This window comes from Felis catus, chromosome C2, assembly GCF_018350175.1.
Source record: "Felis catus isolate Fca126 chromosome C2, F.catus_Fca126_mat1.0, whole genome shotgun sequence".
Lineage (NCBI taxonomy): Eukaryota > Metazoa > Chordata > Mammalia > Carnivora > Felidae > Felis > Felis catus.
In genome coordinates, this window is record NC_058376.1 from 120,477,540 (window position 1) to 120,502,880 (window position 25,341).

A 25,341-nucleotide genomic window follows, 5' to 3' on the forward strand; every position below is an offset into this window, starting at 1 on the left:
TTTGCTAATTAACGATTAATATCAACACTAGAGGGTGCTGATAGAAAGAAAATGTGAAATTCTAAAGACAACAAACATCTTTCATAATTACCTACAGTCATTCTACTAGGACATTTTCGGATTTGCTCAAGGACTGTAATATTCATACTAACCTTTAGCTGCATTAACAACACCTCCACGCACAAACGTCTTCACTTTATTACCATCACTTCCTTCAAAAGCAGCAAGAAATTCCTCATAAATCTCAGCTGCTGCCTTTTCATCTTCCTAAATATACATGAAAATAATATCACTTAATAGGAAAATTATTGTACACAGGGTGAGAATCATCAAGTAATAATGTAAACAAAACCTTTCCCTTCACTGGGAAAAGCAGGTTAGGCAGTCCCAATAAGTAATAACACCTAATTTGTAGTAGGTATTAGATATTAACATTGAAACTGAAAGAGACTTTGATCCTTTACTGGTAATTTGTGGAACCAGAAAAAGACCCCCTAAGTAAATCTGTTTAGAGACAGCAGGAGTCAGGGGCGCCTGGGTGGCTCGGTCAGTTAAGCGTCCGACTTCAGCTCAGGTCATGATCTCACGGTCCGTGAGTTTGAGCCCCGCGTTGGGCTCTGTGCTGACAGCTCAGAGCCTGGAGCCAGTTTCAGATTCTGTGTCTCCCTCTCTCTCTGCCCCTCCCCTATTCATGCCCTGTCTCTCTGTCTCAAAAATAAATAAATGTTAAAAAAAAAAAAAAATTAAAAAAGAGCAGGAGTCAAACTGTATGACAACTATATAAAATATATTACTCTATTAATGTTTTTAACATTTCCAAAGCACGATGATTTAATTCAGTGATTATAAAGATTTCCTTTACAAACCACCAAAGACATGAGTATTACAAGCTGAAGCAGCAATATCTCCATAGCTGGCATTTTAAAAAAAAATCTCAAAAGAACCTTAAAATTGCAGTTATTATTCTTCACAATGTCCCCAAAATATGTATGCATCAAAGGCCAATGGAAGAGAATAGAAAACAAAGAAATAAACCCAATAACAGTCGGAAATTTAGTATTCAATAAAAGGAATAGCTCAACTCAAGGGAGAACAGATGGGACTTTTCAATGAATGATATTGGGATAACTTGATAACTATCTGAAAAAGAAAGATAAAAATGAGCCAATTCTTCACAACACATACTAGGAGAAACTGCAAATGAATCAGATTTAATTTTTTTTAATGAAACTATATATAAAGTATTTAAAAAATAAGGAAATTCCTTTATAAGCTAGGAGTGAGAACAATAATGGAATACTAGAAATCATAAGGGAAGATTGATAAATCTGATTACCTAACAATAAACAGTTTCTACACCGAAAAACACCAGAAACAAAATAAAGAGACAATTGACTGGGAAAAAAAACACTGCACCTGTGTCACGAAGTGTTAATATACTCAGTATGTGAAGTTTTTAAAACAGAGATGACCTACAAATCTCTGGAAAGACTGGTTGAGATACATGCAGATAGTTCACAGATACAAACACAAAAGCTGTTCAACCTTACTTATACAAGAGAAATAAAAATTTAAAACTACACCGAGATAACATTTTTCACCTAGCAGATTGGCAAAATTTCAAAAACATCCTCTGTTGGCAAAGCTATAGGGACACAAGCTCTCATACATTATGGACAGAGATGCAAAATGGCTCTGCCCTTATAGAGAGCAATCTGACACACCCAACAGAGCTACATTTAGGCATTTACCATTCAACCCAGTAACCTCACTTACAGAAATATATCCCAATGGGGCGCCTGGGTGGCTCAGCTGGTTACGTGTTGGACACTTGATTTTGGCTCAGGTCATGATGTCATGGTTCATGAGATCAAGCCCCACAGAGTCCATGCTGACAGCACAGAGCCTGCTTGGGATTCTCTCTCCCTCTCTCTCTGCCCCTTCCCATTCAGTGTGCATGCATGCGCTCGCTCCCTCTCTCTCTCTCAAAATATATGAACTTTAAACGTATATACCCCAAAGATAAACTAGCAAAAAAACCCCACATGCATAACAGTATCCATTAACAGCACTATTTGTAATGGCAAAAGACCAAAATAAAAATGCCCTCAACAGAATTTTAATGAATAAACTAATGTATGTCTACACAGGTTATTATTAAAAAAAAAGGGGGGGGCGGGGGGCGTGTACCTGGATAGCTCAGTCAGTTAAGCATCTGACTTTGGCTCAGGTCATGATCTCACAGCTTTTGAGTTTGAGCCCCGCATCAGGCTCTGTGCTGACAGCTCGGAGCCTGGAGCCTGCTTTGGATTCTGTGTCTCCCTCTCTTTCTATGCCCTCCCCCACTCACACTCTCTCTCTCTCTCTCTCTCTCAAAAAATAAAAACATTAAAAACAATTTTTTTTAAAAGGATATTTCAATATACCTGCAGTAACCTCTGAGATATGTTAAGTGAAAAAAGCAAAATGCAGAAAGTACACTGTATATAGCATATTATTGATCATCTAGGAAAGAGGAGTACAGTATATATTTATACAGAGTTACTTATACAAAAAGAACAGACCAGAGAATAACCAAAACTTACATATAAGAAATGGTGGAGGGGACAGGGATACAAACTAGACTCCTCTGAATGTACCCTGTGTTACAGACTTGACTTGGTGGTGGGAACTGAGAATACCCTGAGGTCAAGAAACTTTCAAAAGCATTTCTCTATTTGTACATGCACTTACTTAGACACATTTCCAAGGATAACTCAAAATGCAATTTAAACATTACCTTTTTCTTTAATTCTTCTTGCTCCTTCTTACTTAAAGTTCTCTTAGCTGTACTCATTTTTCCAATACTGAATGCTTTAAGTTTGTTTTCTAGAAGAGGCTGTGAAAAGAAGTAAAAAGCATACATTTACTACATACACATTCTTAATGCTACCTATAACTCAACTGATACAGCTTTCAAGTGGTAATCAAGTCTTCAGATTAGATGACTTTTAAAAAAGAAATTTCACTGTAAAGCAGAAAAGCTGAGGCTACTCTTAAGCATCAAGTGCCTCCATTGGGCTTGATTCTGATGTGAAGTATTCCTTAACGTATGTCTTCATTGGCTAATTCAAGGTCAGTAACACACAAAAGCCATTTTCTTTTAAAAAGGTAAAAATAAAGCAGAGAGGGAGACGCCAAGGCTTAGGACTCAGTCAGCCTACTTGATGGAAAAGCGCTTGAGAAAAAGTACAGATGATTCTGAGGAAAAGAAGTAGTGATGGAAAACAGACATTCAAATAGGGAGAAGGCAGCATGTATTTCCAAAGTTCAGTAGCAAGAATCTAAATACCATCTATAACCCCCATTTCAGGTACTACATCACATCACTTCCTTTTATAATTCAGTAAATTAACTCATTCTTCATCAACAACACTGTTTTTATAAACATAATCACAGAATTTCAGATTTCAGAAGTAAAACTGTTGTTGACCTTTAGCTGTTCAGTTATTCATTTGAATGTTAGACTTTGATTCATAAACTTAAGAGGAATGTCTATTAAATACAACCTAAAATATCAATCTGTAACTAAAATCCAAACGTTTCCTCTTGCCTACCAAAATGACAAGTTAACCAATAACAAATTAGACTTTATCAAATTCCTGATTATTAAATAGGCTTGACCTTGAGAGAAGCAAAATGGAAGAGTAAAATGCTATAAACTATTTTAAAGTTACATTAAAGTCACTGAAAAAAATAAAACCGTTTATAACCCCAAAGTCAAAATGAGGTTTCAATAATAGATTCAAACTAAAATTTTTCCCCAAAGTAGAAAGAAAAACGTTTGCTCATCATTCAACATCTCTGGATTTGTTTGGGGACTCTTTTTTGGCACTTTTTAAAAATTTATTAATTTTTTGGCAGGGGGAAGAGAGAGAGAGGGAGAGACAAGGAGAGACAAGGAGAGACAGGGAGAAAGAGGGAGAAAGAGGGAGAAGGAGGGAGGGAGGGAGGGAGGGAGGGAGGGAGGGAGGGAGGGAGGACAGGAGGGAGAGAGAGAGAATCCATAGCAGGCTCCATGCTCAGTGTGGAGCCTGACGCAGGGCTTGATCCCAGGACCCTAGGATCATGATCTGAGCCAAAATCAGGAGTTGCTCAACCAACTGAGCCACCCAGGTACCCCAGCATCTATGGTTTTAACTTCAAAAGTTTACACAAATGGTTGGGTGCATGGGTGGCTCAGTCAGTTAAGTGTGTCCAACTCTTGATTTCAGCTCAGGTCATGATCTCATAGTTCATGACTGACCCACATCAGACTCTGCACTGACAATAGTGAGCCTGCTTGGGATTCTCTATCTCCTTCTCTCTCTGCCCCTCCCCTGCTCACGCTCTCTCACTCCCCTCAAAATAAATAAACATTTAAAAAGAAGTTCAAACAGCAAAATTACATACAAATTCAATGAAAACCATAATTTTCCAAAAAAAAAATTGGAAGGGTTCCAATTTTATTTATATCCTAAGAGCTAAATGTACACACTTAACAGAAAAATAGTTAAGGAAACTATGGAATGTTTACACAAAGAAATACAATCATCCATGAAAATATATTTATGCTTAGAAACATTAAACAAGAAAAATTAAGTGTTACGAATTTTAATATTGGCTGGTGATAACTGTCTTATTTCCAAATTTTATTTTTATTAATATATTAGCATCCCAAATTTAACCACAAGAAAAACTATTTGAAATAGAAAAGACTAAGAGCGCGAGAACACTTTGCAGATACATATAGTAAAGAAGTTCCTTCTCTGGGTTCTCATATTGCCCTGGGCACTACACTAGCCAGAGTGAACAGTACCTGTTCCTGTTTACTTCCCAGGGCAAGACTATATGCTCTCCAAGAGCCAGAACTGTGTTTTAATCATCTGTTTATTTCCAGTGACTGTCATGTGGCACTTGGTTCAGTAAATGTTATAAGGGAGGAACAATAAATCTGACTATTAACCATTTTATATCAAAAACACTCCTTGGTTTTTTCAATAAAATTTTAAATTTTAAGTGAAATCTAGCTCACATATTAGCTACAAAAAACATTTCCTTACATGAACTTATCATTAACCCAAATACAACAAAGAATGCTATTTCCAAATAGTGCAAGATGAAACAACCAGTACCAAAATATTCAACTACCAAATTTGATCAAGACAGATTAAAATCATTAATCTTTTCTCATCTTTATCAACACTTACTCTTGAGAGATTCTGATGAGGAGAATCACAAAGGCTTTCACGGGCACTCTCATTCCTATAATTATGTTTTCTTGGACTCTTAGGTCGTGTCCGACTTGGCATGTCACTATCTGAGGGTCCCGATGCATCCATCTTCGGGAAAAGTAAAACAAGTTTTTAAAAATCACATATGTAGTACTGAAAGTACAAATAACCCAGAAGTCCAAATAGTGACAAATTTCACTATACACTACCAAAACTCTCATCCCTTAATATCACCACTGATTTTATCAGAAAAGTCCTAAAAAGTTTCCAAAAATTCTAACTTAGACCCAAAAGCTCAAATTCTGTATCAGTAACAAATAATTATTTTCTTTGAAGGAACAGATCTGTTCCCTTAAGTTTTGAAGACAATATCTGCCAAACCCCCAAGTCTGATTAACCAGTTTGTCAGTTGTTCCTTCAAGTAAAAACGGTATTCCATGAAAAAAGGAGCCAGTTTTCATTTCTCAACTTAAATAATCTGGCAATTATCTTTTCCTCAAGACAAACATCACACTTTGATAAGCAGTAGTGCCTTATATGTACTTCCCATTTCATCATACAGAACATTACAGAGACCATACGCAAGGACAAAATATTAATAATTTTTACTGCTTCATCAAGAACATTCTTAAGTGAAACTAGCATATTTCTACTTTTACTGTGCCAGGTGGGGAAGAATACAATGACTACTGGTCCACTTTGACAACACTGGCTTGATTCATGCTAAGATGCCAACAGTTTATCCATCAATTGCTTTTGCACCATTAATGCAAATGTCAACATGATGAAAAAGGCAAATATTATCTTTGTATTATTTAAAATAGTTGAACTCACAAAGCCCCTGGAAAATTCTCAGTAACCCCCAAGGGTCTGAAACCAGACTTTGAGCACTGCTGTAATAACATGTAAAGGAATGTTTACTGAGGAATTATTCAAAATATCAAAAAGCTTTTCAACAGGTATATGCTCATCAATAGAGAAACAGCTTAATAATTTGTACCTTCCCCTATGGAATGATGCCAGCAGATTAGAGCTGTGACTGCTGACTTGCGGGGATTTCCAATAGGTATATTTATTGTGCAGTGAGAAAAGAACAAGTGTGTATAATGCAAACCATAGTCAATGTACAAGTACACACATTTGTATATGTACAGAACTTTATAAGCACATATATATACTTGTGCAATATATACTTGGTTTCTAACATGGTCTGTGGGGGCCAACTTGTGCAAATAGAACACACAAAAAAGAGTGCACCTAGCTAAAAACATGATAGAAAAGGACACATAGAATATAATTGTTATCTATTTATCAAGCAAAATCATAAACGTAGGAATATACACAGAGAGAAACTAAATGTTAAAGAAAAAGACAAGGGGCACCTGGCTAGCTCAGCTGATGGAGCATGTACCTCTTAATCTGGGGGTCATGAGTTTGAGCCCCGCATTGGGTATAGAGCTGGAAGGAAGGAAGGAAGAAAGGAGGAAGAGAAAAAAAGGAGGGAGGAAGGAAGGAAGGAAAAGAGAAAGAAGACAAAGATCACCTTTTACACTTACGTGTGCATCTGAAGATCCAGATGAATGAACATCTGATGATCTGGTCTGCAATTATTACAAAAGAAAGTCAGTATTTAAATGATCCTAAAATATATTATGCTAACAAAACAAGGGTGCCTCAGGTTATACAGACTTAATCTTCCCAAACTTGTAGCAATTTCTCCTCAGCTAATAAAACCAAAGGCAACCTATGACTTATAAAAAGGTTGTGACCAAATAAATGTGCAAGTCAATTCTTTAAAATTGAGGAAGCATATGGGCCAAAATATGTAAATGACAGTGGGATATCTCTGAAGCATAGTTAAACCTTTTAAACTGTAGACTGGAAAACTAACCACTATTTTACAACAGAATTTTTGTGTAAAAGCTCTTCCCAAGTCATAAGATACACTGTCTACTGCCACAACACTGACAGAACAGCAACATCTTGCTATACAGCAAAGAAACTTCCCCTCCTTCCAACTACCCGGTCATTTAAGGAGCAGATTCTAATAACAAGAAAATCCACACATAAACCCTGAATGTTAAAGGTACAAATGCTACTGCACAAATAGTTCAAGAAAAAGAAAACCCTATTATCAAATCCACAATTGGCCACCATTTACAACTTGTTTTATGGGGGCTGCTCCTAATTCGGCATGCCACTGTTGCTGATTGTTGCACAGAAGGAATTCAGTCTTCAAATAATGGCACTTCCTGATAATGGCAACTGGTTAAATTTCATATTTTTCCTAACTGACCTACAGATCAAATTATATACGGCATACAATATTATTTTTTTCCACTATGCATCTAAAGACAAAAAAGCCAAGCTGCAAGACTATTAACTAAATAACATGTGATATCTGTCTGAAATTTTTACTAGGAGTCCCAGAATTTAACTCTGTCACTGAGCTGTTTTTATTTTGCGAGGTATTAGGTAATGAGATTTGACTTATTTCTATATATATGTAAATATTTAAAGTGAAACCAAGAGGGGCACCTGGGTGGCTCAGTCAGTTAAGCATCTGACTCTTGATTTTGGCTCAGGTCACGATCTCATGGTCATGAGATCACACCCCACATCAGGCTCTGTGCTGAGAAGGAGCCTGTCTGGGATTCCCTCTCCCTCTCTCTGGCCCTTCCAGAGTCAGACGGGTATGTGAGAGCATGCATGTTAGTTCTCCCTCTCTCTCTCTCAAAATAAATAAACATTTAAAAAAAAATTAACTGCTTGCCAATATACTATATTAACCTAGTAGGTAACAAAAATAGTATCCTAATCACAATAGTAACAATAAGCAGTAAACGCCTAGAAACCAACTAAAGAAATGTACACAACCCAGGTGAAGAAAACACAAACTTTATAGAAGGCTTCAATTATTCAAGTTACCTTTTGAAAAGACTCATTATATTCCTGGATGGGAATAAACATTATTAAGACAATGTCAATTATAACCAAATTTATTTATATATTTAATGCAATTTCAACAGCTCAATACCCCAAAGGGAAATCTTTGCATTGGGACAAAGTTACCAAAAATAATTCTAAAGTTCACCCACATAAGTAAACACTCAAGACCTTATAAGACAGCGCTATTTAAACTTCTATGCCACCATATTCAAATCATTTCTAGGACTTAAAAATAACAGCATGGCTTAGGAAGATGCATTAGCTGATTTCAATTAACCTAAGATGGCATTGGTCACATTTACTGCAAACCAGGTATTTCCCACTGATATGGAGCTATAACTACACTGCATTCAGAATGGAACTTCTTTAGACTTAAGAAGAGTTAGAGATATACAAATAGTACTTAATAAGATTTTAAAAAGAATAACCAACTTCTAAAGCTAATGGTCCTAGTAAACAGTAAATGTAATGCTACTACAGAAGCTGACCTTCCCTCTTCCTAACCTAGAACTGACTACCATTTGTCCTGAGTTTGGTTTTTTATGTTTTTTAACTGAAGAACAACAAATTAATGATACCTCAAGATCTTCCGAGGTCTACAGCACAATTTTTCATCCAAATGAAAAAGACCCAAAAGCAAGAAATCAAAGGGCATAATAAGGGAAGCTTGAGACAATAAAGAAGCAGACACAGGAGAAATTTATCTCAGGATAGAGAAAGCAGATAGTACAGATGTGATGAAAGACAGCAAGAACACCCAAAAGTAGAAAGGATCATTTGTTCTCATGATTGCTAAGGAGTTAAAGGTGAAACCAACTATTCTATGCCATATGGCACTACATCCTAGTGGCTGAGAATAAAAACTTGGTTCAACTCAGCAGGCTAGCCACAGCAACACTCCTCCAACACTGCCATTCTGCCCCTTGAGCTTTCCATTCCCTTTACTGACTCCTAAAATGTCTTTTCTCCTCTCATCTTCTAAAGCAACAACTTGCATCTCCACAAGTTTAACAATCTCTCCATAGGCGGCATATGAACACCTTTATTGCACTGAGATGACTTCTAATTCCTTATTTTTGACCTTAGTACCTCGGGTGGATTCCAATCTGTTCTCAAACTACCTCCTGGTTATTTTCACCTGAATGTCTGCAAGCTCCTCAAACCCAATATATTTAAAATTCTTTCCAAACTAGCTTCTCCTATCAGCCTTATTTCTGATACTGGATTGTATCTCTCAATCACTCATAATATGGAAGTAGTAAAATGTTTTTAAGAGCAGTTTCTGGAATAAGACTTCCTGGTTTTAACACTTACCAGTTTTGTAACCTTGGCCCTACTTCCTTCATCTGTAAAATGAGGAGCACCCTGCCTCACAGGATTGTTGTGAAGGACAAAAACAGGTAAAGTACATACTTAGAACAGTGTCTGGTGCATAACTGTTCAATAAGTGTTGGCCAGCAACAGCCCTATAACAGAATCATCCTGGACTCCTTTATCCCCTCATAATCACGTGAGTCAAATTCTTTTCATCCCACTTCTAATACAGCTCTCCCATGGGGACTCTTCCTTTCTAAACACACCATTATGGTCTAGATCTTCCCTTAATTCAACTATCTACTGGTACTATGTCTTACAGTAGAGATACTATAAAGTAAAATAAGACATACTTCCTGTCTTCAGGAGCTAATAAAAGAGTCAAGTAAAACAATGGCCACAAAAGCACAGAGGGCAAGGTAAATCTTAATGGGAGTGGCGAAGTTGTTAGGAAAAGCTTCCCAGAGAAGATCTGAGGTGAGATTTCTGAAACAATCCTCAAAATTTATCAGGAGCACTGCAATAATCTTTAAACTGGTCCTCCTCACTCCCAGATCCTTGTCAAAGTATGTCCCAATAATCTCTTTCCTGCCTCAAATTTTCCATGGCTTTCCAATTTTACTCATAGCATTCAAAATCTCCACTATTTATCTCAAACCTACCTTTGCATCTCAGCAACTTTTATTCCCTATGCAAGTGCCCTATGCACTGGCTAAATAAGAGACCATTTACAAATCTATTTCCTGGATTTTTCTTTACCTTACCCATCTCTTTATAACCTCTGCTAATTGTTCAAAAGAACACAAATTTTTCTATTCTTCAAGTCTCCTCCTTGCCACCCTCCATTTAACCAGCAGTCACTTCTGTCTCTAAACTTTTAGGTACCTCTGCTTTGTACTATTATGTGTTGACTTTTTTTCACTAAACAGCATGCTCCCCAGTTTGTATAGTCTTACTTAAAGTTTTCTTCCTCAAAGTCAAGCACAAGATCTGCCAAGTGACAGAGCCTCAATATACCTGTTGACCTAACCTGCAGGAACAAGTACGTACCCAACAAAATTAAGTTACACTCCACTGTCAACATACTATGCTGTCCACTAACAAGTGTAGCAACTACCTACTTTAATATCACTCTCCCAAGGCTAACTAAACTAAGGTCTACCTCTCAAAAAACACTTTATAAGATCACTGAGACATGTACCACATATGATAAAGTTAAATAACAAACCTGAAATTACCTTTATTTAAAAAAAACAATTTTTTTAATGTTTATTTACTTTTGAGAGAGACAGAGCGCAAGTGGGGGAGGGACAGAGAGACAGGGAGACCCAGAATCAGAAGCAGGCTCTAGGCTCTGAGCTGTCAGCACAGAGCCCGACACAGGGCCTGAACCCACAAACCGTGATATCATGACCTGAGCTGAAGTCAGAGGCTTAACGGATTGGATCACTTAGGTACCCCATGAAATGATCTTTAAAATTACATCCAAAACCATATCAATACATGAAAAGTTTTAAGAACATTTTGAATGTCCTGTAATTAGGCCAAACTGAGGAAAGGCCAGTAAAAAATTTTAACTCCTCAAGGAAGAGACATCTAACAGGACCAAATAGCATCAAATGCTACTGGCAAATAACATCTTCCTTTTTGAAAAGTTATTTCAGCAAAATATCTAACACATGGCTGGTCTGCAATAAAATGTTAAAGCTTAATGATAGTATAAGAGACAAGTTATCTATAACATTAGTGTTTTCGAGTTTAATATCCCGTAGCAAGTTTTTGTTTTTATTTTTAAAAAATGATGCTCTTTGTAAAAAAGTGGTAGAGAGGCAGGAGTCTTCAACTGGCATACCAAATGAGCCTCTCTTTCTAAGGCAAATGAGTATCTTCCATAAGTTTACATTCCAGGAAGAATAAAGCTTCAGGAATAAAAACCAAAAGAAAATTAAAACTGGACTTTCAGAAAACAATCAATCCGATGAGAATTTTTAAAAACCGTATCGAGTCATATTCAAGCACCAGAGCTGCAAATACTCAAGTTTCTAAAGAGCACCAACCAAGAAAATGGAAGTTCATAATTCCACTCTCCCCTCAAAAAGACAACCTTCCACTCATTAACTATCCACCTTATATTTTAAGATAAAGTTACAATCATAACATAATAAAGTTTCACTCTAAACTAAAAATAGCAAACCATGAAGAACATAATTTTCAAGGTTTGTGTTTTGTTTGGAATGTTTTACCATATCGAAAACTTACATATTTTCAGATACCATCAAAAGAATGTACACATGGGGCACCCCAGTCAGTTAAGCATCCGACTTTGGCTCAGGTCATGATCTCACCCTTCACAAGTTCAAGCCCCATGTAGGGCTCTGTGCTGACAGCTCAGAGCCTGGAGCCTCCTTGGGATTCTGTCTCCCTCTCTCTCTGCCCCTCCCTGACTCACATGTGTACTCTCTCTCTCAAAAAGAGTGTTAAAAAAAAAAAAAAAAAGGAACACAGTAATAAATATCTAAGGGCCACAAGCCTTGAATGTAACCTCATTTTACTCATTTCTTAGAAGCAAAATACTTTTGGGGCACCTGGGAGGCTCAGTTGGTTAAGTGTCGAACTCTTGATTTCAGCTCAGGTCATGATTTCACTGTTTTGTGAGTTGTGAGTTCGAGCCTACATCAGGCTCTGCTCTGACAGTGTGGACACTTGCTTGGGACTCCCTCTCCCCATCTCTCTCTCTCTAGCCCTCCACCACTCATGTGGTCTCTGTCTCTCTCAAAATAAATAAATAAATTTTTTTAAAAATTAAAGAAAAAAAAGAAGTTTTAAAAAAAAAAGAAGTAAAATACTTTTGTTAATCAGCAATTCTAACAGTTTTCTAAACAATTCAGCAGTAAACGTCGAAGGAAGCCAAGGAAGTCCAAGGAAGTATGCTCTACCTGCTCAATTTACCTAAGCCAATTTTTTACACTATGGCAAAAAAAAAAAAAAAAAAACCTGTCACAGAGGGAAAAAAAAGGGTGCATAACTGCACTATATTAGCAAGTGTAACCAGCACAGGAAATGCAGAAGGAAAGAAAATACCGCATTCTCTGCCTATCCTCATTTTGCTGAACAAGCAAACAAAATCCTTAAAATCAAAATAATACACTAATTTTTGTAAATTAAAGTCCAAGGAAATGCGTCTAACAATTTTTCTAAGGAAACGATTATGGTCTCTCCTCCCAAAATCAAGCTACAACATGGCACCAACACCCCTCTCCTTTAAAGCAGTATTTTCAACTGGTGATAAACAGAAATAAATGCATAGGAAACAATTAAGATACATCAAATAATTTGCCATCAAAATCCTGCATATCGTACATTTTAATTTATTTTTATTTAAGTACAATTGACATGCATCATATTATTTTCAGATATACAACTTAATAACCACAATAAGCCTAGTTAACATGTTACCATGCATAATTTTTCTTGTGATGAGAACTTTCAAGATCTAGTCTCTTAGAAACTTTCAAATATGCAATACAATATTATTAACCATAGTCACCATGCTGTACATTCTGTTCCCTTGTACATATTTGAATTAACACTCTCCTCGATGTGTAGAAACATGATTAACAGGCATCCTGAACGATATCAATGGGAATTTAACTACCAAAGAATGAGCAAGAAACAGAAGAAGCTGTACGTTCCATCTGTACTGTAGAATGGGTCACTCATCTGCTCTGCCAGAGGAAGGAAAACCAAACCACAGAGATCAAGACTAGAAATTCCAAATACTATAGTATTAGCCAAAATGATCTGATACTCTATCCAATAAATTCAGCACATGTGTGAGAAATAGAAAGCAGCAATCTGGGCATCATTATATGATAGTTGATGACTTAGATTCTAAAATCTTAGGATTCGAATTTATACAACATTTTGAAAATAAGTACTTTCTATTTCCTCTAAGGACAAAAAGGAGAGGGGAAAAAGGAACTAAGGTTTATTACGTACTTTATTGACAGTAATTCACTTAATCCTTACATCAACACTGTAAAAAATAGATTTACATCCATATTACAAATGAGAAAAATGAAGTGCAAGAGTTTAAGCAATTTGCCTTAATAAGACAAATACAATTAATTACCAAGTCATGATTTGAACCCAAAGGTCTTTTGCTTGTCATCAAAATCCACAATCTTTAACTGCATCGTACAGCCCTCCATACTAATGGGAAAAATTACACCGATACCCTTTGAGTCCTGAGATACCCTGATTCCTTTCACAGACATTGGTAGAGAATCTCGTAATAGCATGAACTGATGATAACCTAAAGCAATATATAAACTGAAAAGATATTACTGGAAGATCCAACAATTTACTTATAGAAACAGCTATTCCCTCACAACCATGAGAAGTACTATTTTAGGAGGAAGCCTGAACATACACATTAAAATGTTTTCAATGTATCCAAAACCTCAAATAGGAGATACTTAAAATATGACTTTGAAAACAAACTAAAATCATGAAGCTTATGCTCGAACTATCCCAATAGTTCCCTAACAGCAGGCCTGTTTTTGTGAATCTGTTAAGTGGCGGAGTGATGTACCCAACTATTCCCCTCCACACCGACAGGAAACGTACAGGGGAAGGAAGAAACTGACAAGGAGTAAAAGTGGGATGTAAAACAGCCAAAACTGGTCCTCTAACCATAGTTTCTACAAAATTAAAGGCTGACTGTTAAAGCCATTACTAGTTACCAGCTAATTACAAACATCATCCACAAAATGGCACAAAGATTCTATTTATCAGAAACTGATAAAGCAGGTATAAAATGCGCTGGTTATGTTTCTCAGAACTAAGGCTCGCCCCGTCTACCGTAAATTTAATTTCCTAACAACCAACTTATAATCATACACGTCTGCAAGATATAACAGTCCCTAGAACCTTTAAGTGTTGTTACACAACTTATTGCATTGGCATCAAAAGCTTAAGAACTACTTCAGGCAGTACTTACTACTTTTAATATCGTGTTGGACTTGAGAAACTCAAAGCAAAAAAACAATCAGTGATCGGCCCAAGACGGCAACTAAGACCTGATGCTAACCACCACCTAACTGCTGCTAAACTACTTGTACAGCTCAATGGTTTCACAGTGTGTGCACACGTTTCCCTGTTAACTCAAAATCTATTTAATAATCTAAAGTGGCTTCCAAGTCTATGGAAGGAGGAACACACAACATGGAGATGCAGGGGATCCCGAGCTCTTGAAAGTGAACCCTCAAAAGGAGCGCTCATTTTATACTTCCTCGTAAGCGGTACAAGACCACGTGTAGAGCGTAGCATTAACCTTGGTGAGGCAGCTCTGCAAAGGAGAACTGCTCCCGCCTCTGCACTTCCCACCCCGCGTCCTTCCACCATTGGTCCTCCCCTCACAACTTGCAGCCCTAGATGTTATTTATTCCCTGGAGAGGGTTTGAGGTAAACTGAAGGAAGCCGGAAGCGTGTGAAATCTAGAACCAAAGAACCGAGGACAGAGAGGAAAACACTTAAGCACCGGGAAGAGATTCCCGCCTCTCCCAGGTGCTGTCCGGCGGCCTTAGAGCGCCACAAACAGGGATCCAGGGGCGCTTTTTCACGGCTTCAGACCTCAGTTTAAATCCCGGATTTTCCTCCAGTGCCAAACGCAGGCCGAACTACTCACGCCACCCGCCGTGGGCCCGCCAGCCTCCAACCAAATCCAGGCTAGGACTAAGGGGAGACACCAGGCCTCTCAACCTGCGCACCACAGTGCGTCGGCGCCCGGGCCTACCGTAGTGACCAGAACGCGGACTCCCACCCCAATCTCCTCCCGCTGGCCAGAAGAGTCTGTAGGCCCCAGATGACAGTGATAAACTCACTGACTTATGAAGTCCTCTAAGAAATTACCTTCGAACTGGCCTTCTGAGATCCGCCTGGCGTTTTGTCCGCCATCTTGAGTTTTGCCCCTCCTTCGGCGGCCGCAGCAGCACGGGCGAGTCGAACGCCGAAACAGTGGATCTCAGCGGAGCCCGCCAGAGGCGCCTTCAAGGCTGAATAGTCGACTGCCGAGATAGGGAATTCGGGCGGAGCTGTGCCACCTGACTTCCGGTGTCAGTAATTTCCCCGGCCCCGCCCACTCCGCTGAATTTTGTGAGTTTCGGTTGCCTGTCGTATATCGCGGTCCAGGAATTTAGAGAATCTCCTTTTTTTTTTTTTTTTAATTTTTTTTTTCTTCAACGTTTTTTATTTATTTTTGGGACAGAGAGAGACAGAGCATGAACGGGGGAGGGGCAGAGAGAGAGGGAGACACAGAATCGGAAACAGGCTCCAGGCTCCGAGCCATCAGCCCAGAGCCTGACGCGGGGCTCGAACTCCCGGACTACGAGATCGTGACCTGGCTGAAGTCGGACGCTTAACCGACTGCGCCACCCAGGCGCCCCAAGAGAATCTCCTTTTTTTAACGTTCAGGGCTGGCTGATATTTCATTTGTCTTCCAGGCGCCAGCCCCTAGTAGGTGCGAGCCAGTTGAATTTCGTGGGTGAGGAGGGAACGGCTCCTTAAAGAAGATGTGCACTGGTCAGCTAGTGAGCTGACTGGGGGGCCAGGGGGGTCTCGCATTCCTTGGCCAAAGACGGTGTTTGCGCCACCTCTGGAGCTTACACCACAGTGCGAAAGGCAAACTTGGAATTTGCACGTTACTTTCAGATAGAACGGTACCTGGAAAGCGAAGAAAAAGAGCATTTAACTCAAACTGAGAATCTGGCAGTGGAGTTATCCCATAGACTGTTAGAGGTATCTACAATTGGGTACATGCAGAGAAAGGCAAAGCAAGAGAAAAGCATAAGTAGACAGAATTCTAAATCTAGCATACATGTAAGCTGTGTGTCATTTAAAATTACATTTCATGGGGGCGCCTGGGTGGTTCAGTCCGTTAAGCACACGACTTGGTTTCTTTGGCTCAGGTCATGATTTGGGGGTTTTGCAAGTTCAAGCCCGAGTAGCTCTGCGCTGACAGCAAGAGCCTGCTTGGGATTCTCTGTCTCCCACTCTCTCTGTCCCCCTCAAAATAAATAAACTTCAAAAAAAATTAAAAATAAAATATTTCATGGTTTAGTATTCTTTTCCTTTTTAATCACAAATGGAGAGGAGACCGTAAACTTTTCTGTACTTAATATCTTTTTAAAGTTCTTTTTTTTTTTTAAGTTTATTTATTTACTTTGAAAGAGCGAGTGTGCACAAGTGGAGGAGGGGGAGAGAGAGAGAAAGAGAAAGAGACAATCCCAAGCAGGCTCTACACCATTAGCACGGAAGCTGATGCGGGCCTCGAACTCACAAACCGTGAGATCATGACCTGAACAGAAATCAAGAGTAGGATGCTTAACGGACTCCACCACCCACGCGCCTCCTTTCTTTAAGTACTTAATAGGATCTATTCAAAGAAGGAAAACTTGCTTGAGAAGGTCATGCCTGAACCCAGCCAGGCAAGAAAAATGGAAAGGGCATTCCAGGCAGAGGGAGTAGTTGAAATAAAAGCCTGGTGACATGAATCAGTACAGCCCGTTGTGTAGCCACCATAAGCAGTCAAGTTTTATTAGAAGAGGTATAGAGAGGGTTGTGGCTGGAGAGATGAGTGGGAGCAATTTCACCTAGGGCCCTGAAGCCAGCAGCATGCTTAGGAGTTAGAATTCTAGTCTGAAGATGAAGAGTGGGCTTCAGTAGGGTTAGGTAGGGCTGTGGCGTCAGATTTTAAGTTTTAAAAAATTGCTCTTAGGGCTGCAGGAAGGGAAGAAGGAGTCATCACTTTCTCTCCTTAATTCATTTACTTGAAATACTTTTGAGCCCCATTTTGTGTACAAAATCCTGCCCAAAGTTTTGAGAGGTTTACAGAGGCAAGTAAAAATCAGTGTCTTCCTATGATTTTAAAACTTAATTAATGACGAATGGGAGAGAGAGAGCAGAATTAAACTGATGCCACAAGGAAGGATCAATAGTTGTGGGAACTTTGAAAGCAGTAATTCTGAGAGTAAGGGTGCTGTAAAGAGATGGGGAGGTTTCACAAAGAAGGGAACATTTGAGCCAACTCTGAAGAAGTAACATTTTGTCTGCTGGTTGGTGTTGGGGGGAGAGGGAAGGGAGGTTGGTAGGGTGCATGAGGGAAGCACTGAGAACAGGATCTGACCCATGGCAGGCCTCAGGAAAGATTAACTGTCGTATAGCTGGGCACTGAGGGATCAGCAGGCTAGAGCTCCTGTTCTGGGTGGGCGAATGGGGGTGGCAGAACACACAGTAAATAAATGAGCAAACAAGACATGATCAGAAAGCGAAAAGTGCTATGCCTTGAAATTAAATTGGAATGATTTGCAACCTCCAGTCCAATTGAATTTATTTCCAATCTCGGGTTTTGTCACACTTTTTTAATTCTGGGCTTCTACTTCCCCCACCCTCACCCTGGCCTCTAATTGAAAGTCAATCAATTTTACACTCTTACTGAAGATGTCACTTCCTCCAGGAAGTCTCACAGACCTCCCTTTCCCATCAAGCCTAAGATAGAGACTCTGCTTCTGTTTCCATAAGAATCTATACTTTCCCACCCCAAATGCTCATCACACTTAATTGGTTACAGTCTAGGGTTAGAAAGTGAAATCAGCTGAAATGAAAGAAGGATTGGAATTGGCTGTAGCTCATCATGTTCTGACATGCTGCAGGCTGACTTTATCACTATAAAGTGAATAACTGCATGCTGTTCATTAAAATCCTCAAAGTTCTACTTCTCACAAAAATAATTTTTGCCAAATTTCTACTCCTAAAGAGTTAGAAGTAAGGGAACACAGACCTCCTCCTTCTCTTCTTTTTCATTCAGTAAGATCCCAGAGGAAGCCAGACAAATGTGACCTGACAGGAAGTAATACATAGGCCTTTATTAAGGCCTAATTAAGTACACGTTAAAAAACTCACAATCATGGTTATGAGCAAAGTTGTCCTCCACACATATACGTCATGAAATTGGCCCTATTACTCAAACCACAAATTAAAGAGGATGACAGCATGAATCATACAAATGGAATTTTACAGAATCTGAAATTTTTAGATTCACAATTACTATTGCCAAGGGACAACACATAACTGGTAAGGAAATCATAGAATTTACTACAATTAGTACTACTTTTTTACAATCTCACTAAAACCAGGCTCTTTGTCTCTGGCTGTTGTGTTGGGTCTCTAGTCCCACACCTGTCATCTGTTCTCCCTGCAGCTGTGTTCAACAGAGATTCCGAAATAGTGCCAGATGCCGTCCACAGAGGTGTTTTATTTGGTTCAACCAAGGAGATTTTTTCTTTGAAATTTGAGCTAGCATTTTCAAATTGGGAGGTTTTATTCTTTTATACTCAGGGTTTCCGGCTTTTCTTGAAAAATGGGAGTCTGGCAACAATTCAGTGGAGGTGAGCCACAAGGGCCTTCTGGAAAGGGAGCCGCACACTGTAATTCACCATGCCTTCACCACGCACACATACACACGCACACACACACACACTGTAGACGAATGCCCCACACCTGACCTGCTTGTAGGCATTTCAGTTTTCTAATCCTCATGCACAATTTAAGTCTTACTAGTGGTGATAAACAAAACGTTTACTACTCCCTCCCCCAGCACCAATGAGAATGACTTATCCATTAAAGTACAAAAGGCTTAGTGCCTAGGACCTTCCAAATGTTAAATTTCTTTTAAAACGAGGGCGGGGGGGGGGGGGGGGAGTAGATTGGAGAGGCTGAAACAAAAGCAGCATTTACCACTGCACACAATGAAAGAGATCTTACAAACGATTGCCCCAAAGCCAAAATCTGCCTCAGGGTGCCAGTGGACTGCTCCTACTTAGTGGCACTTTCATTCTCCGGAATTTTTCAAGCAGCTTCTCCCTCCTGTCTAGACTTCAGGATAGAGTCGGATGAAAGCACAATCCCATCCATTTGTTTATTTGGCAGTTATTGAATTTCTAGCATGTGCCAGGCTTTGAAAAAAGAAGATAAGGGAGAGAAAAGAACAGCTAAAATCAGACTTAGCTCTTCTGTTAAGAGACATCCCAGCTGCTTCTAGGAATAGTCAGGGAATAGCCTTCAAGGAGGGTGTGTTCTGTGTGAAATTAAAGATTCTTTCTGATAAACTTGATTGTCTGCCCCACTTGAGCATGCTAGCCTGACAAGGTTTCAGTGGTAATAGTAGGTTCTCCCTTTTCTACCCTCCCCCACCAACTTACTTACTGATGGTATCTAGAATTCTTTTGACAATAGTAATTAGCAGTGGCTTTTTTTTTTTTTTTTTTTTTTTTTTTTTTTTTTTTTTTTTTAGCAGTGGCATGTTTTTTTAAACTAAAAATGCCTGGGGCGCCTGAGTGAGTTTGTGAGTTTGAGCCCTGCATCAGGTTCTGCTGACAGCTCAGAGCTTGAAGCCTGTTCAGATTCTGTGTCTCCATCTCTCTCTGCCCCTTGCTCATGCACTCTCTTTCTCTCAAAAGTAAATAAACATCAAAAAAATTTTTTTTAACTAAAAATGCCTAAGAAATAAAAGATATGTATAAATGGTGTCAACAAGCATATAGCCCAAGAATGGGTTCGTGACACTTACAAGATAATAAAAATTGCTATTTTAGCTATGATCCTGGTGAGAAGATTACCATTAGCATGCTACCATGTAGCAATTGTTTTATCAACAAGAAAACCTAAGATGATCTAGATGGGGTATCCTGGAAATGGTGTTCCTCAGTGAGTGACTGCATATGTGTGTACATGGGTGTTTGTGGCAAAACTGTACTGACGGTGCCCATGGCAAGTTGAGACAACTAGCAAAGGGCAACATCTCCAGGGAGTCCTCACTGACTATGACCTGGTAGTCTAAAGGTGGCGTTGGCTTGGAACACAAGGAGATCAGGCTTCAACTTATGACCTGCCTTCTGCTGGTGGGAGCCTACATATCCCCATGAAGACTGAAATCCTAAAGACAACACCAAGTAATATAAAGATTGAGTGAAGAATGAAGTTATGAAGAGAAAATGAAACAAGATTATTTCCCTTATCAATTTCACTTGGTTGCCAATAACAGAAGTCCAACTGTAGTGGTCTTAAACACGAAAGGCTTTATTGTTACCATGGTAAGTCTTCTATCAAAGAATATGGCATACTTTTCTTCTTTTTCAAGTTTTGTTCTGTTTCCTTCATATCCGCTTTGTATATTTCTTATTATTTTATTCTAATTTGTTTTATCTTTTCTGTTGTTACTGCAAATAGATTGTTTTTCCATTATGTATATATGTCCTAAGTAATCGTTATTCATATGGTGATTACCATACATAAGTGTTGTGTCCAGTCACTTTGCTGAATTCCTTTATTATTTGTATAGTTTTTCTGTCTTAGTCTTTTAGGTATACAATCATATCATTTGTAAATAATTGCAAGTTTACCTCCTCTTGTCCCTTCCCTCCCCCATCTTTTTGTTTTTCTCTTGTGTAATAACAGCCAGTACTTCCAGAAGAATAAGGTAAGAGTGGCGCTAATGGATATCCTTGTCTGGTTCCTGACTTTAATGAGAATGCTTTTAGTGTTCTTATCAGGAAGAGGCTAACTTTTGGGTTGTGAGTTGAATTCTATACAATTTTTTTAGCTAACCATGGAACTGAAAATACAGAATGTTAAATTCTCATAGAAAAGCTGAGGACTCTGAGGATATGCTAAACAATGCCAACGGTGAGACAAGATGGTTAGAGAAACACTTATAGGCTTGTGTTAAGAAAACCCAGCACATCTCAATGACTTAGAAAAATAAGGGAACAGAGTAGAAATGTTCTGCTCTGTGCAGCAGAAAGAATGGGCAGCCAGGAAGGGCAAACTGGAGGGAGGACATGTAGAAATCTATGTTAGTTTCCTGTTGCTGATGTAACAAATTACCACAAATTTAGTGGCTTATAGCAGCAACACAAATGTATTATCTTATGGTTCTGGAGGTCAGAAGTCTAAAATGTGCCTGCAGGCCTGTGTTCATTTGGAGACTCTAGAGAATCCTTTTCCTTGCCTTTTCCAGCTTCTAGACTTCACCTACATTCCCTGGCCTTCTTCTCCATCTTCAAAGCCAGCAGCATAACATCTTTTCTCCTCTCTGACCTCTGCTTCCATCCTTGTTATCTTCTGTCCAACTCTAATTCTACTGCCTCCCTGTTATAAGGTCCCTTGTGATTACTCTGGGCCCACGATGACAATCCAGTATAATCTCCCCATCTCAACAGCCTTAACTTGATCACATCCACAGGTCCGTTTACCATGTAAATTAACATGTTTGCAGATTCTGGGAATTAGGATGCAACCCTCTTTGGAGGGTTATTATTCAGTCCACCACAGGATCTAAAGTGAACTTTCTTTCTGCTTCTGTATTTTGTCCCCTGGCTGGCAGGCACAGCTTTGATTCCATCAGATCCCATGGGAAGGGTCATAATAAATACAGTCATCTCAAACCGACTGAGTTCTGAAATTGTTACTGGGGAATTCAGTGGGTATGGTTCCAGCAAAGAAGGGTAAGACAGGTCTCTATTGTCAAGGACTTAACAGAGCATAAAGGGGACAAATGTGTCACAATAGGAGTGTCATAAGTGAGGACTGAAATTTTACCCTGTTGTATTTGCTGCTATATCTGCAGTGCCTAGAACAGAGTAAGCACCATGCAGGTACTCACTGAGTATTTGTTAATGAATGAAATCTTTATCAGAGGTGGTTTAGGAGAGCTTAGAAGATTGGCACTGCAGAAAAGGAGAGGGAAGACCTCATGAAAGGTGCTGTACACTTTTGGGCACATCTGTCTCAATTTCAAGACTTCAACTCTTGGACAAACTCCCAGGAGTTAATTAGAAGTTGCTCAGAGAGGAGAATGAGGACCTTAACAAAATGTTGTCTTATTTTTTTTTTTTTAACGTTTATTTATTTTTGAGACAGAGAGAGACAGAGCATGAACGGGGGAGGATCAGAGAGAGGGAGACACAGAATCTGAAACAGGCTCCAGGCTCTGAGCTGTCAGCACAGAGCCCGACGCGGGGCTCGCACTCACGGACCGTGAGATCATGACCTGAGCCGAAGTTGGCCGCTTAACCGAATGAGCCACCCAGGCGCCCCAATGTTGTCTTATTTTAAGAAAATGAAAATTTTATTATTTGATCAGACTTAAAAGTCTCCCTTCATGTACAAATTTTGAAATAATACAACTCTCCTCTCATCCCCAATTAAAAAACAATTTTCAAGAATTGTGTGATTTCTACACAGGCAGGCTCAATGGACTATGAACATCATTTACTGTTTTGCCACCTGGTGGCGCTGCTGCAGCCGATAAACAAAATACCCACCATCCTTTGTAGGTATCCCATGAACATATAGGGAACCTCTGTAATATTGGTGTTCTTGTCACATTTGTTGTTACAATGAAAAATCTTTCTAATACCCTGTTGTGGTCCACCAAGCTTTCACTGAACAATTGTGCTAGTGCTGTTGCTAAAAAATGTGCTAAAAAATAATTTAGAAGGGGAAGTTAAATGTGATAAAACCATGGTATAATGTGTTATTTGGGGGAGAACAGTTCACTAGATATTAGAGATAACAAAAATATTAGAGACAACATTAGAGATAATATCTTTACAGTGAGGTTTGCTCTGCTTCTCTAGAAAGGCAGGAGCAGGGCTGAATCCCAACACCTATTTTCATGCTTGGCACACAGTAGGCAAACAATATATATTTGTCGAATAAAGAATAAATAAACATGACAGATGGCCACCTTATATAGCTCCCAACCAAATATCCATCCTCTCAGTTTTACCCCTACATAGATACCAACAAAAAGTTCCTGAAACCAAATTCTAAAATCACAGCAATGAGTTTCTGAATAGTTCAGCCTCAGGTTAGCTGCTCATTTTGGTTAATCAACTATGCTAAGGAAAATAATGCCACAAAAGACAAATGGCTCCCAGAGACTTACCATGGGATGAATGAAGATTTGGAGGAGAGAGGAGCACCTGGATGGCTCAGTCAGTTGAGCATCCTGACTTTTTTTTTAAATTATTTTTTTAATGTTTATTTTTGAGAGAGATAAAGAGAGACAGAACGTGAGCAGGGAAGGGGCAGAGGGAGGGAGACAGAATCCGAAGCAGGCTCCAGGCTCCAAGCTGTCAGCACAGAACCCAACGCTGGGCTCAAAATCACGATCTGTGAGATCATGACCTGAGTGAAGTCAGTCACCCAGCTGACTGAGCCACCCAGGTGCCCCGCATCCTGAATCTTTATTTCAGCTCAGGTCATGATCTCACAGTAGGTGAGATCAAGCCCTGCATCGGGCTCTAGACTGACAGCACAGAGCTTGCTTTGGATTCTCACTCTCCTCTCTCTCTGCCCCTTCCCTTTGAGTACATGCTATCTCTCTCGAAATAAATAAATAAATAAATAAATAAATAAATAAATAAATAAATAAATATTTAAAAAAAAAAGATCTGGAGGTTGGCGGGGGGGAGGGGGGATGTGTGGGCCAAAATTTACTGTGTATGAATAATAGGTGTCAAATAAATATACAATTATTTTTCAAGTGTTTGGAGATGCTGCTGTAATTGACAGGACACAATTTGCTTTACTGTGGTCAAATACACATAACATAAAACTTGCCATTTTAACCATTTTTAAGTGTACAATTTAGTGGCATTAAGTACATTCACAGTGGGCAAACTATCACCACCATCCATCTTCAGAACGTTTTCATCTTCCCAAACTGAAACTCTGTATCCATTAAATAATAACTCCACAATCATTCCTCCCCTTGACTACTCTAGGTACCTCATAGAAGTGAAATCATACAGTATTTGTCCTTTTGTGACAGGCTTATTTCACTTAGCACAATGTCTTCAAGGTTCATCTGTGATGTAGCATGTGTCAGAAGTTCCTTCCTTCTCAAGGCTGAATAATATTCCATTATATGTCTAGACAACAATTTGGCCGTTCATCCGTTGAGGGACATTTGGATTGTTTCCAGTGTTTGGGTATCGTGTATAATGCTGCTATAAAGATTGTCAAAGCATTCTTAAATTCACAACAGCTCTTTGTCATTATGCTTACTCTCAATCAGTGGTCCTAAAAGTACACGGACTACCATGTGGGGATCAGCAGAAAAACTGGCACTGTGAGTATCTTCATGCTTGATAACTTTAGAGTCTTATAACAGGAGTATGTAAAGAGGAGAGGAATCAGTGTGGTGGTATATCTGAAAATCAACTCCAGAGAAGAAGGAATGATGCAAAATAGTCACCAGCCAGGAGAAGAGCAGACTTAAGGAAGCTATCAGAACTGTTTACAATGAACAAAGACTTTTCCCCTTTGCTCCTTAAGGCAGATGAGGAAGCACTGAACAGAGAGGCACAGAACAAAAGATTTCTGACTTCAACTCCGTGTTCAAAATAATCTTTAATTTCTATAACTGTTGAACAATGGAACAATCTACTTTAATGAAATAAGCATTTCTCTGTGAAAATACACAGACAGAAGCTGATTGATTGTAGAAAGGAGGAGGAGGTTGAAGGAGAGTTATATCTGGGCTCTAAGGCATCTTAATACCCCTACATTCTCTGTCTTTCTAATGCTTGAAACATCGGCAGAAAAGACGAAAGTGACCAAAGCTATAGAGTTGCCAAAGTAAATAATTATTCAGTGTATACTTGGTTTGATGGTTATTGGTGTCATGTCCTCCAGATGAAGTTTGAATCTGATAAGCTAACTGTTGAGTGCTTTCAGAAATCCACATAATCTTAGAGGA

General features: G+C 39.1%; 1 protein-coding gene across 2 annotated transcripts in view; it reads right to left on the reverse strand.

The window, feature by feature from the left end:
• The window catches only part of U2SURP (U2 snRNP associated SURP domain containing), a 53,699-nt gene extending 38,072 nt beyond the window's left edge, over nucleotides 1-15,627 (reverse strand). Inside the window, exons 1-5 of one of the 2 annotated variants that reach the window (XM_011286158.4) lie at nucleotides 15,429-15,627; nucleotides 6,809-6,853; nucleotides 5,229-5,360; nucleotides 2,780-2,878; nucleotides 153-267 (exon numbers count right to left, since the gene is read on the reverse strand). In XM_011286158.4, the coding sequence (XP_011284460.1) occupies nucleotides 153-267; nucleotides 2,780-2,878; nucleotides 5,229-5,360; nucleotides 6,809-6,853; nucleotides 15,429-15,473 (436 nt within the window). In that variant the 5' untranslated portion in view covers nucleotides 15,474-15,627. The remainder of the gene's footprint in view (nucleotides 1-152; nucleotides 268-2,779; nucleotides 2,879-5,228; nucleotides 5,361-6,808; nucleotides 6,854-15,428) is intronic. The other variant, XM_011286159.4, reaches the window with a different exon arrangement.
• Nucleotides 15,628-25,341: the final 9,714 nt, after the last annotated feature.